Consider the following 14,673-nt stretch of genomic DNA (forward strand, 5'->3'; position numbering starts at 1 on the left):
AGCGATCATCACTTAATCACGACCATTTGAAATAGATATTCCTTCATAAATTTTGTATCAAAATATATAATATTTCATACTTGCTATTGTATATGTATTTGCTGTAGTACATTTTTTGATGCCTCAAGGAGACAAATGTGTTTTTCTTTATTACTCAAAAGTTTATCTTGAAATTCGTTTCAGAATTCTGGATTGAAAAGAGCAGGAATTGCTTCTGTTGCCTACCTGATATCATATTAACCTTATTGTGTATATTAGTTCATTACTGCTTAGTTGAAGTTCTTAACAGATTTTATTATATTTTGATGAATAATTCCAACATGAATATACATTTTTTTTGTTTATTTAGTAGAAAATGAAATTTTTAATGTTATCCGCATGATAAAAATATCCTTTGATTAAAAGTATTTATTTCAGAGCATGATGTATTCAAGTGTCATTTCGGCGATAGTGATGTATTGATGCCTTCCTCTCATATTAACCTTTAAAAATATTACTTCCATTTCTTAGCAAATGTTTTAAAGCAATAAATGTGAAACTTAATTTAAAGTACATAAATGGAGGTTTTTTTTTCTTTTTTTTTTTTTTCTTGTGTGTCAATAATCTAAGATGAAGTTTAAACGTATTCACAACTTATTTACTTTTAGTGTTGATTAGTATGATTTTAAGTAACAACACATTTTTACTTATGCAAAGATTAACATTGTCTAGAGAATATTTACCAAACTATCTGAATAAAACCTAAGAAATACTCTTTCAAATATTGAAAATAATATCATTTTTAATGCCTTCAGAACTAACTCTTGTCCTTCTTTCTTTGAATTATCTTTTCTTTTTGGTTAAATTTATAAATTTTTTAAAATATTTAATGTTTATGTTTAAAATTGTATTACTTTATTTCAAAGAATTGTTTCTTTTATCTCTTCATTTTAAATATATATGTTTATCAATACATATAACATTATATAACAATAATAATATATATAACATTTTAATGTCCTTTAATTTCTAACCATTAGTTTTTATTCTGTACAGCAGTGTAATTGGGTGCTTTAATTCAATGTCTTTTGTAATCCAAAATCATGTTACTTATCTTCAGATTTTAATTTTTTTTTTATACGAATCCTATTAGTCAAAATGTTGTGTCTGAAATATATTTCCTCATGGTGATTTTTTTTTTTTTTTTTTTAATATTTACTCGAGTAAACACTGTTTATAGACATAATTTAACCATTCAGTTTATCATAAAAATATAGGAGACATATGTAAAAATTTGTGCATTGTACATTAAAATTATTAATATAATTGTATAATTAGGACTGCTATATTTATTTTAAATTGTTAAATAAAGTGTAGCTATTGAGAATGCAACATTTACAATATTTATTTAAAAGGAGTTCAAGTGACTCGTTAAATGTAGATACTATCATTTTCATACTGTTTTGGAATACATTATGAATTATGATTTACTGTATTTATAATTTTAATCAACACTATTCTCGGGCCTGTATATTATATGAATTTATATTCAATACCTAGACTGTTTTCATTGTAGATATTTTTTAAACTTTCAGTTTGAGTAGCCTTTTTTTAGTGCTTATTGTGCACTATTACATTTGTGTGTTTAGAAATCAATACTTTCTTCATAAGCTGAACATTATATATTTGATGGTATATAATGTTCACCTTCAACTTTGTAAAATTCCTGAATTAAAGATCATTGAGAGATGAAAAAGTTTAAAATTATGTCGGATAAAAGAGAAAGCTGAAATAGTGTTGAAACAATTTGCTACACTTTTTTTTTTTTTCAAACTATCTTTATGGCTATTTATATGATCAATATTCCTCTGTAGTTAGAATCTTTAATGTCTTCTAAAGAACTGAATTTACTGTCACTCAGATTCATTATTGTAATTTCAAAAAGATTGATTAACCTTTTATTTGGCACTGTTGCTCAAAATGTTAAGTGTTTCATTGTGTGGGACATTTTTATTACTGAATATCTACAACCCCAAGGTTTTACATGGGTATTGTAATCATACTTTCACACACAGGTTTCTTGGCAGTAATTAAAAACAATTTCTAAGAATTAATTGAATCAAAAAAATTTCAAAGAACATGTTATTATATATATCATACTTACGTAGCATGTGCAGCCGAAACATTTTTTTAATACATCTTTTCACCATTTGCCAATTAAAGGGTTAATTTGTGCATTGCCTGTGACTGTAAATCTTGAAATTTTTTAATATTCTGTGTTGGCAATCATGCTACATTGTATTGTAAATATATCTTTCTGATATTTCAGTTGATGAAAACAACAGCTTTGGACGTACTACATTGAGTAATTTGGATCCAGCGTAAGTTTTTTTTTTTTTTTTTTTTCTTTCATGGATGTTGATATAGTCTGTTGTGTGGAATCAGTAGTTTTAATTATATTGCATTTTTATTCTGTACTTCTTCAATTAGTAAAACCGATCGCATTAAAGATTTTAATATAAAATAGACTAATTCAGTAAGTAATGTTATATAGTTACTCTTTTATTGTAAGTAAAGTATTATATTTAAATTTTAATTACTGGTCATCCGGTGTATGATTTATTCGAAAAATGGTGAATTATATGTATGTAATAATAATTACATTTAAAAACACACTAATTTTTCAGAATATTGTAATTTTTAAAACCTTTATTGTAATAACAAAATCACATTTTTTCTGTAAATACAGGATTAGCAAGAAATAAGATACCCACTTCAGAGGACTCTAAAATGCGTTCTATTGGTCCAAATAAGATAAAAGTTGAACTACGGATTATTCAGATGATGCGCTTTACATTTATTCATTTAAAAACGTACAAAAATTCACCAATAGTTGGCGCTGTAACATAAATGGCATTTATTTGCATATGTTGAAAATGTGAAACAAAATTTGTGTTACAGCGCATGTCTATTACCATTTTTCTTTGAATAACAAGAAGGCGGATTCTGCACAAACATTAGTTTCTTCTCTATTCGTCATGCTTACGTTGCAAGAAAAAGCGCTACTGGTGAAATTGTTCTTACAGAACCAACAAAACTCCGTTGCAGCTCTAAAGGAATTTCGTCGTATGAAGCAAATACGAAGAGGTCCAATGTCTCCAGATTCCCTACGCAAGATGATGTAGAAATTTGAAAAGGCTGGGCTACTTGACATTCTCCCAGGTTAAGGACGGAAAAAAAAAAAAAAAAGAAAAGAAATCCAGTCTTCCAGCTTCGAAAATGTTGCGACCGCGTTCGTTGAAGCCAGCAGTCAGTCGAAGCATAATATTGTGAGTTTTCCAGTTGTTTCTCGTGTTTTGGATATGCCGTATTCAACTGTACGAAAAATTGTACGGCAGATTTTGCATTTTTAACCATACAAAGTCAAGTTTGTGAACCTGTTGCAAGACGAGGACGTAGAGGTCCGTAAAACTTTTGCACTTCATTTCCTTGCTCGAATGGTGGTTGACACGACTTGACCATAGAACATTCTGTGGGGTGATGGGGCCCACTTTTTTCGCAATGGGCAAGTTAACACCGACAACTGTCGAATTTGGATAGAGAAAACCCCTCACGTTATCCAGGAACAACCCTTGCATCCTGAAAAGTGACAGTATGGTGTGGATTTACAGCTACCTTTATCATTGGGCCATATTTCTTTGAAGAGATAACTTCAAATGGAATCCAAACCTGTTCGGTCACAGGACAAAGGTGCCTTGATATGCTGAGGAATTTTGTAATCCCGACTCTTCTACAGCGTGGATGCCTTCAAGGCGATCATTTTCATGCAGGATGACGATTGTCATATTGATCGTCGTGCAAAGCGATTGTTAATACAGCATTTCACTGAAGCACGTGTTATCAGTTATCATTTCCCAATAGCATGGCCTCCTCGCTTGCCGGAGATCACCGCTTGCGACTTTTGATTGTGGGGTTATTTGAAGGACAATATCTACCGTCAAAGGCCATCATCTGTACCAGATCTGAAGGACAACATTCAGCGCGATATTTTTAATATTCCGGCAGACTTACTCCGGTCATCTATAGAGAATATGGTTCTCCGATTTCAACATATTGTAGAAATGAAGGAGGACATATTGAGCAATTTTAGTTTTACTTTATTTAACTATTATAAACCATATTAAATGGTTTTATGTGTATTACAACGCTACCTAATGATGAATTTTTGTATTTTTTTTAAAAAAAATTTGTATTTGAATTTTTTTTATATATAAATGTAAAGCGCATCATCTCAATAGTATGTAATTCAAATTTTATCTCATTTGGATCTATAGAACGCATTTTAGACCCCTCTGAAGTGGGTAACTTATTTCTTGCTAACCCTGTACTTGTTTGCATTGCTTTGTAGTCTCTGGTTAATAGATATTAGTTAGTTAGTCTGCTAAAATATTATTCTGAATCCAACAGCACTTTATTTATTATATTTAATGAACAAATTATCACGTCTCAGTTCCAATTTTTATTTGAAGTTGCCAATTCACTCTAAAGGAAATTTTCCTGTCTTTTTTCATTTATTTTCTTTAAAATTCGCTTGTGATTGCTGCAGCTCTAAATTAAACTCAACTTCTAAAATCAAAAAAATACTAAAAAGAAGTTTCTTTTAGTATTCATGTTTTACAAATGAAAGTAATCCCTAATAGCCCAAGAATAGTTAATGATAATAGTAAATAATTTCTTTATTTTTATGAACGAAGAAAAGTAATGGATGTACTAATATTTATTCATGCTGCAGTCATTTTTTTATGCATTTTAATTTCAGTTGAAAGTTGCTGAAAAAAAAATTATAAGTATCATTTCCATTTCATTCTGTTGTTTTGAAATTGATATTTGCATGCATTTTTAGTGTTTAAAATTTATGATCTTCATCATTTACAAAAATTCTGTTTCTGAATATCTGAGACTATTTTTGCAGGTCATCATATCTTTGGGTCCATGTTGGTTGCTCATTTTTGTTCCTCTTTTTGGGTATACTTGTAATGAGGCATTTTTCTGCTAATCTGAAACTGCATGAAAATGAAAGCTTAGTAAGTAAAAGCTTACGATATTTATCTGTGAATAAATGTAGTATACATACACTTCATACAATCTCTATAAAAATAAATAAAATTATTCATAATTTGGGGGCTTGTCTTGAAAATGCATTTTCTATTCTTGTATACTTGGCTGCATCTTTTTTTTTTTCTTTTCTTTTTATTATTTTATTAATTTGTAATAAGAACATAATGATTTTAATTCACTCTTTTGGCGTATTCTTTAATAAATTTTTTATTGGTAATTTGTATTATGTTAAGCTATACGATTACTTCATTCTTTACACTTGTTAAAATCTGCTTTTGTGTGGAGTATTGATTTCTGCTTGGAAGTAAATGTTCTTTCTGATATGCGTGTAAGACCGGATTAACCATGAATAATTACTCAGAATGTTAAAATTCAGTTTTTATGTATCTGTTACTACTTTTAATTTTGCTATTTCCAGATGGCTAATATAATTTTCTTTGAGCTTGGTCTTAAGTTAAATTTGTATATTTATCTGATAAGAAACAAAATGCGTAACTAGGAAACAAACTGTCACAAAATATTTTAATTTACCAAGTATAATACAACAAATTTGTTTTATAATTTTCATGACCTAAGATGGGGTGGGCAGAATTTTCCAGGGTACCGGGTATTTCTGACTTTTTGAAGGTGGTGCGGTCCACCCAGTGGTGTAGGTTTGGTGAGCTAAAAAATGGTCTACAATATTTATTACAACTTAATAATAAATAGATATGGAATATATATTTACCTCCATAATAATGATAGCCACAAATATAACAATATGGAATGATTCATTTAATTTCAAACTATTCAAAATACTTTAAAAAATAAATCGTTTCATCTAAAGCTAGTTCTAGTAGTTATAATTAATAGAAAACTTGGTCTGTATACTATCCTCCAATTTTGAATATATCGGTATATAACTATTAACTGCTTATCTTGCATTGGATTCTAAGTGGTAGTCTGTGAAATGAGAACGATATGTTATCTTAATTATATTCTTCGTTGAAAATATATAGATCCATATAGTAATACAGATAGTAGGTACAGACAAAGACCGATGTTAAATGATCTGCAACTTTTTAAATTGGGATGTTTTACTTTGTCCATTAGGTTCCAAAAGTTATTCTTAGGTCCTGAACTACGTGTCTTTAAAATTATCATTTTGAAGTAGAAAAACCTCGTTTTCTTTAAAGAGATAAAGATAATATATAATTTATATTTTCAGTTATTTCTTCCACATCAACAATGCCAAATGGGTAATACACAAATGTAACAATTAGTTTCTTTTAGTATGCGTATCTTATGTCTTAGTAAAGGCGGCCACCACAAAATGGCTTGGTGATCCGCCGGTCGATCGCGATCGACTTAATGCCCTCCCTTGTCTTAAGAGAATGGAGCCTTGATAATTTCGGTATATATATATATATATATATATATATATATATATGTTTTGTTTTCATCTTCTTCCTGTATATATAGGTTTTTTTTTTTTTTTTCTCTTTCATTTGGGTCTTGGTAGGCTAAAGCGTGTTTATTTTTGCTCTCTGTATATAATTGGTAAAATCAGACCATTTATTGAGGCTGAGGAATCCGTCAAAGTTTTATTTGTGATATCTCACAAAACTTTAAAGCAGTAGTGATGGTGAGGTGGTTTGCAGATCTTGATAATATACAACTGCTGTAAAGTTGATGTTAGAGTTACTATTCATATAGAATAAAAAAAGGCAAAATTAGTGCATTAATTGAAGCTGGAGATCTCTGGTGTGATTTTTCCCCCTGTAAATAATGTACAGTTAAAGTAGAGTTTCGGAGATTTGGATGGGGGTAGGGATTGGTAAAGGCAAACAACCATAGATGACATATCTAAGCGTTATGAACTTTCATATGAAATACAAAGTCTTAAAATCGAACCTGTGGTTGGGATTAGCGAATTAATTCTCTGGTTTTGATTAATTTTTTAAAAATGTATAGAATATATAAGTAGGAAAAACAGAGCTGAATGTACAAGATTAAAGCTTATTTCTTTTCCTATTTTTGAAACTTCCAAGTCTAATAATCTGTACAGTAGTGCACCAACAAATACCCACGTACATTCATTTTTAACATTATAAGATATTCATTAAGAATAATGCTTACAAATAAATCGTTTCATTTCAATTAAATTTCCAATGCTTTTTCCTGCTTTGTTCACAATTTTTGGAACAAGATATTAAATTGTGATTGCTATTTCATACTATTTTAAGAGCCTTATTCATGTTCTGTTAATTAAGTCTACGGATCAATTTGATTCAAGTTTGTATATTTTTAAAAATTTGAGCATAATTGTAAAAGTGGATATGATAAGAAATTGATTAATCCGGTAGTATATTATCTGGATTAAATATATTGATATGAAATAAGAGTTGCAAGTATAATAAATTTAATACCGGATTTTAGTGTATTAATTAATTTGTTTAAGTAAACACATTTGTATAAGGAAATTTGTATAAGGAAAAACAATTTACATGCCTTTGTTTTCAGCAATGAATGTGAATGCCTACAATTAAATATTTAAAGAAATAATGAAAGCAGCTGTAACTTCATTTCAAGAATAGAAGGCTTTGTTGTAGATTATATTTACTATTATGTTTTGTTTTTTAAATTATTAATATGAAGGAAAAAATCGTTTAACTATTAAACTGAAGTCTCAGCTACAAAATTAAATTGCTCAATGATATGAAAGTGTGATTCTGTGTTAAAGATTGTGTAAAATTCGTTTCTGTGCAATAAAATTTTTCTTAGTCGTTAAAAGCGCCATAATTTTGCTTGCTTTCCGGTGAATTAAAAACAGTTTTTATAAAATCTTATATATTATCAATTTCCAGCAGGTGATATATAAGAACTCCAGGTTCAACGGTCTGTCCTGAAGAGGAACACCAGTCGCAGAAATACGCATTTTCTTATTATTTTGCATGCATGTATATTCTTTCATTTATTTCTTAATTTGTTGTCAGAGAAATTAATAAATTTTCTAAAATAATGGTACAACAATTTTTAGAAATTTAAAAACTTTTCTTAAAGTTTTTTTTATTGCAGTTATGAATTATAATATCTGTTTTAGGTGAATCGCACATTACTGATATCCAATGTGCCTAAAGAACTTTGTGATGAAAGTATTTTGTTATCTCATTTTCAGTAAGTATGCTTTTTTATTACACTCTGAAAACTGTATTGCAATTTAGTTTTAATTTTTTAGAAAAACTGTTACGAAATTAAAAGTCTGTAGATGCCTTCCGTAGTATGAAGTGTTAAAAAGGGTTTTTTCCCCCCTTGTTTTGTTTTTCCTTGTTTGTAAATTATATAGACTGCACTCAGTGTTATATACAACAAAGATTTTTTTTTGTTGTTGTTTAATTCACTGCTTTATGTTATCGTAGTGATCTTATCCATTGCTGTGTTTTATGCCAGACTTTATCTTTACTTGTAACTGTCTATTGAAAGAAAATAATTCCTCCTTTACTAAATATTTTAATTGTTTTTGCATTGGTGCCAAGAATCTTAACAGCTAATGTCATAAAATTTTTATCAGTTGATTTTTCTTCTGAAGAGGTCTGCCTAGTTCCGGTCTTTTACTTTTTGCTATAAGATTGCAGTGTGTCTACATTTCATTTTAAATATATGCCTATTTATAAAAATTTTCTAAAACGCTTGGATTTTAGGTATATATATATTTTTACATATGTATGTAAAATATTTAAGTGATGTATTATTGTATGGATAGATATTTATTTTCAATACCTTATGTGAAATTTTAAGAAATATTGTAAGATGGTGTTATTTTCATTTTAGTGTAAAATATGTTATGATATTATTAACAAATCTAATATAATTTAAAAAATTGTTTTTAAACGTAAAAAAGTTGTTTAACTTTTTTATATTATAATGTGAATGCTTTTATGTGTTTTAACAGAGAAGCATATCCAGAGTGCCATGTTGAAAAGGTGCATCTAGCTTACGACATGAGGACATTAACAAAATTAGATGCTGCAAGGTATTATAAAATTCTAGTTTTATAAATAACAATAAATGTTTCAGTTCTTTTTTGTAATTAAGAATGAATTAGTGCACTTTAAAAAAATAATTCTGTAATATTAGTTTTTGCCACAAATCTTAGATCCTTGTGGCAAGTTTATAAAAATGACATTAATTTTCAAGAGCATGTGAAAATTTAAATGAATTTCATGATCAATTGTTAATACTCATAAGAGAGTTATTAAAAGGCAGATAGTGAAAGTTAATTATGAATATTTTCACAGATTCAGATTTTTAGCATACTTTTTAAGTGATACTATTTGTATTAATTAATAAAACAATTAAAATGGAACTATAAAATAAGAAATCTAACATTAAAAGTCTTACACCAGCACACCAATTTTTAAAAAATTGGTATTTTAAGTATAGCATGCAGTATACAAAATTTCACCATACTTATGGTGAAAGCTATTTACTAAGTATATTTAACAAATAAGTAGTCTTAAAGAAAAGTGTGAGTGAATTGCATTTAACTTTTTTTACCTAGGAAGTTATCTGAATACCTATGCTATTAGTTTAGACACAGCTTTAAAAAATATACCAATTGTATATAAGTAATTTGCCTCCTTTGGATATCAAATCTATGTCATATTTACGCAAGCGATTTTCTAACTATTTAGGTTTTGTTAGATACTTATTATGTAGCACATATTCATTTTTAGCATGTTTACTATATTGAAAATGAATATGCGCAATATTCATATTCATTTAGAATCTTGCCATGTCCACACATTCATTTTTAGACTGTTTAATGTTTTATAACAATTAATTACAATGGATGCAGAGATAGGCTATTACAGCATATGCTGAGTTACTCTACTTTTTGACTTAAAGGATGGGAAATTTTACTTAATTTTCAATTAAAACAGTTTTTAAAGTAGAATTCTGATTTGGAGTTTGATATGAATCTTTTCCAATATTTTATTATATCGTTTGTAAAAATAGTTTCAATAAAAGTGTTGCTCATTTTTATAAAACAAATTCCAACGTAAGTAAGGAGTTAACAATCGGGTATTTTTCTTCATATCCTCAAATATTCTTTATTTTTCCATTATATCAATTGATTAGATTTATATTATTGATTTTTCTAAGTTAAGAAATTTGGTTTTCAAATCATATTTATCTTTTTGAAAAAAATTTTTTTAATGCATTTACTGATTTTTTTATATTTATTCTTCCTTCTTTTTCCCACATGTAATTCATTCAACTTGATATATCATGGATGCCCTTATTACAATATTCGAAAATATTCAGAAAAATGACGGAACAAATAAAAACAAGCCATAAAAAAGTGATTTGTTTGATATTAAATACTAGCCGCCTGAGGCGGCCAACCGGTTCGCCAATCTTAATGCTTGTTAAAATTTTAATAATTAAATATTTTATGTAATTCCTACTTTAATAGCTTCTTCATTAAAATATATTAAAACTTCAAATTTTGATAGTCATATAATTCACTCATAATATTATAAAGGCCTTCAGTCATAACGTAATATGTATCTCTCTAATTTTCTGTTAGCTCCCGTAGAATTTATGCTTTAAATTAAAGTGGAAATGATTAATTTGCAATTAATATAATAATATTTTTTACTGAAATATCTCAAGAAATTTGTCAACAAAATTTTCTGATATCATCATGAGCAGATCGATTAATTAACAATGTTTGATTTTAAATGCATTAAACACTAAGAAAATAAAAAGAATCATTTAAAAAAATCGGTCGAAAACAGGTAAAAAAAACTACTTAAAAAAACAATATACTTAAAACTATAAGCATATACAAAAAATATATGACTAACATAAATACAATTACAAAAGCACAAAACTAACCTAAAAATAATTTAAATCAAGTCCACATCCGTTGAAAATAAATGTCAACAATCAGAACACAATGCGCATGCGTGAATTTTCAACGCCAATTATGGTAACGCAAATGCGTGAATTTTCTACGCCAGTTGGGGTAGCTCTACGCAGATTAGAAATTTTTAATTTCCTTTATTCTGTTTTATTTTAATTCAAAAGTACTTCAGAAGGAATACGAAAGATCGATTAATTAACAATGTTTAATTTTAAATGCATCAAACATTAAGAAAATAAACAGAATCGTTTGAAATAATCTGCCGAAAAATCTTAAGTTTAGCCTCATTAGTGTTGGGGAAAAAAACTGAAGCCTTATTCATCTGGCGATGGGGAAAATTAAGATTTTTTTGGCGGAAAAGTTAGTTTTTAATTAATAATTAAAATTCTAATTAAAAATTCAAAAAAAGGGACACCAGGTGCCCATTCCCGACCTCCAAGGTATGCATGTGCCAAATTTGGTAGCTATAGATCTAATGGTCTGGCCTGTAGAGCGCCAACACACACACACACACACATTGAGCATTGTATAAGTATAGATAGTTAGTCATTACTATCTCTTGGAAATTTTGTAGTAACAAAAAACATGCATTAACAGTGGAATATTAGAATTTATATTAGAAATATTGTTTTGAAATTACAAAATTAATACTTTATGTACAATGACAAGATAGACATATGCATCAAATTACTGAATTTTTAGCTTCAAATTTGTAATTATTAAGTAATTTAAAATGCTGAATTCATTTAGAAATGCTCAAATAGCTTAAACATCCTTCATATTATTACAGACATTAAATAAAATAGGATGCATAATCTAATTAGGAAGTTAAGTAAAGTTGTAGATTAAAGAGTTAACTTTTAAAGAGAAATGCAAATCCATTAACACTCATGAATAATTTATGACATGATAAACGATAAACAAAATGATTTTTGTTTATCGTTTAAATCTCTTCAGTTTGGCATCTTCCTTATGGCAAAATTTAGATAATCTTATGATTTCATTTTCCATTTTTAATAATGGAAATACTATTTAAAATCACAAAATTTTATTTCAGTAGATATGGCAGTTTAATGCTATGAATACAAACTTCAAAATTATTGACCAAAGCTGTGTGTTACAATCTTTGGTGGATTTCTTTAATTATTTATGTTATAATTAAATGAAACCTTCTTGAATGTTATGTTTTATTATCTGTTATCTGAATCTATGGCTAATTAAATTAAAATATTTGATAACAAATCCAGTGTTTCAACATAATAATTTGTTTTCTTAATTAATTTTTATTTTCTAAATAATCAACACAAGTAGAAGAAAATTCATTCTACAAAAATTTTGAACATACATTATCTGTCTTCGCATATATCAAATTTATTTTTCTTCTGAAATATGTTTTGATTTTTTTTATTTTCTTTTCCTAGAGAAACATCTACTCATGCTAGGTTGTATTGTGAAAATATATTGAAGGAAACTGGAATTCGGCCAAAAATGAGGCCGTATTATTGTGGTCACATATGTGTTTGTTCTAGATGTGAGCAAGTGAGTGGCGTGCAAAAGCAACTAAAACTAATTTATTTACTTCTAAAAGTGTCAAAAATTATTTTTTGTTATTTTATTATAAATAAAGGTACTTAAATGGTTTTCAAATATCTTTTACAATTTTTATGAACTTTAACATGTTTACAATTGCTTTTTTTATAAAATTGAATTAGTGGTGTAAAAATAAAGCTTTTTAATTAAAACATCTTAAAATTGGAAACATTTCTTTATTTCCATAGTTCCTACAAAATATGAAAAATATGTGCATTGTAAAATATCTTAGTTTAGAACATAAAATGTTTCCTAATTTATATGAACTGGATTTAACCTATATCCAACTATTTCAGCAGTAAAAGACGATCTGCAAATCAAAAATGTTCTAAGATAAAATGCATGAATTATAATATTATGATAAATGTTCTCATCCTAAAAATGGAACACTGTTTAAGTAAACATATCAAATATGTTTTCCTTTCTATTGTATCATTGATGTGTAGCATTTCCTATTGATAACTTAAGCCTGCAGAATTTGTATCTTTGTAAAATTTATTGAAATATACATGCGATATGTGATTTTTTGTCATCTTAGGTCGATGCTTTGGATTATTATGCAGAAGAAGAAAATGCCTTAGCTACTGCTGTAGATCGGCAGAGATCAGTTTCTCTGTTAAAACCTGTGGGACTTGCCTTTGTTACTCTTAAGACTGAGGAAATGGCGGAAAGGTAATAAAATTTATATTGTAAAACTACCAATATTCTACTACATATATAACGTTATTTTTTCAGATAGTTTGCTCTTTAATTACAAAAAATATATCAATAAAGAGATAAATAGTATAATTTTTAAGTCAACATGTTTTTTGTTGTTTTTTTTTTTTATGCTTATATGTTCTTATTTCTATTGGTACATCTTTCACTGAAAATATGTTTCTTGTATGTTTTATTCATATGTTTAGAATTCTTTTTCTAAAATACTAGATGATGTGCTCATCTAGATGACTTGTTATTCTGCAAACAGTCTCATATATGACTGTCACAGATTAGCTAACGAAAGTTATAGTATAATATCTCATGCTAGCGGCAGAGTGCTTAAAAACTGTGTATCTATATATCTGAATTTAATTTAAATTCTAATTAGTTTCCTAATTTTTATATAGTCCATGCTAACTTCAATCTAAAATATTCTTTTATTTTCTGATCGAGTTTCCATATTTTTATTTAATAATTTATGCTTAACAGAATTGCTGACACCATGAAACGAAGGGATAAAAATCCTTATCACTTAAACATCTTTTTAAAAGATACTTACGATTCTGTTGCCTAAATAGGCACGTGGCAAAGAAATCCATGTGAGAATCTCATAGTAAAATCACTGCAGGGACAAATTTTTCTCTCTATGCGCTTGTGTTACGACGTCGACCGACACAACTTTTATCTCCACTTCCCTCTACCTAAGATGCCGCCCGTGTAATATAAATTGACAAAAAACGGAATTCGTTTGATCTCACTAGAATACAAGACCAAAGTGACACATTTTTCACTTAAGCTAAATAAAATCGTTTCATATGTAAACATGCCATTTTATTGTTATTATGAAAACTCCATCTCGATTCAGAAAAGTAAAATATTAAAAAAAAAAGAAAGAAAAAAAACCTTTTAAAGTTTGCTGTAAACATAGGCTCTGCGGACGATGACTACTGTATGTATCAGTGAAATTTTAATGAGTTACGAAGTATGTGCCACCTTTAAGGCTCTCTAGAGGAAGATGAACAACATTTTCTTGCTTTTTTTTACAAAGATAAAATAAAGACAAAGATTTTTTTAAAAATGTTTGTTTTCACAATAAAAATGCAAAAATAAGTTTTTATAATGAATTTAGATTTTTCATAGTTTAAAAAAAATGTTTAGAATAAAAATTTAAAAAAAAAATACTTTTGGTTAAAGCGAATTTTGTAACAGATTTAATTTATAATGTATATACGTAAATTTTTGAAGTGCATTACGAAATTTAGATTAGAGCTTCTATAAAAAAATTAAAACAAAAAAATGCTTTAAAAGTGATGCCAACGTTCGATTATCTGCTCTGAATTTTAAGTTTAAATAAATGTATTTTTTAATGATAATAA

General features: G+C 27.7%; 1 protein-coding gene across 1 annotated transcript in view; it reads left to right on the forward strand.

Annotated features, from left to right (window-relative positions):
• LOC129958338 (calcium permeable stress-gated cation channel 1-like) overlaps positions 1 to 14,673 on the forward strand; it is a 53,522-nt gene that overhangs the window by 13,471 nt on the left and 25,378 nt on the right. Inside the window, exons 7-12 of the mRNA XM_056070755.1 lie at positions 2,309 to 2,360; positions 4,952 to 5,063; positions 8,180 to 8,253; positions 9,029 to 9,109; positions 12,430 to 12,547; positions 13,137 to 13,270. Coding sequence (XP_055926730.1) covers positions 2,309 to 2,360; positions 4,952 to 5,063; positions 8,180 to 8,253; positions 9,029 to 9,109; positions 12,430 to 12,547; positions 13,137 to 13,270 — 571 coding nt within the window. The remainder of the gene's footprint in view (positions 1 to 2,308; positions 2,361 to 4,951; positions 5,064 to 8,179; positions 8,254 to 9,028; positions 9,110 to 12,429; positions 12,548 to 13,136; positions 13,271 to 14,673) is intronic.

Source organism: Argiope bruennichi, chromosome X1 (genome assembly GCF_947563725.1).
Source record: "Argiope bruennichi chromosome X1, qqArgBrue1.1, whole genome shotgun sequence".
NCBI classification, from domain to species: Eukaryota; Metazoa; Arthropoda; class Arachnida; order Araneae; family Araneidae; genus Argiope; species Argiope bruennichi.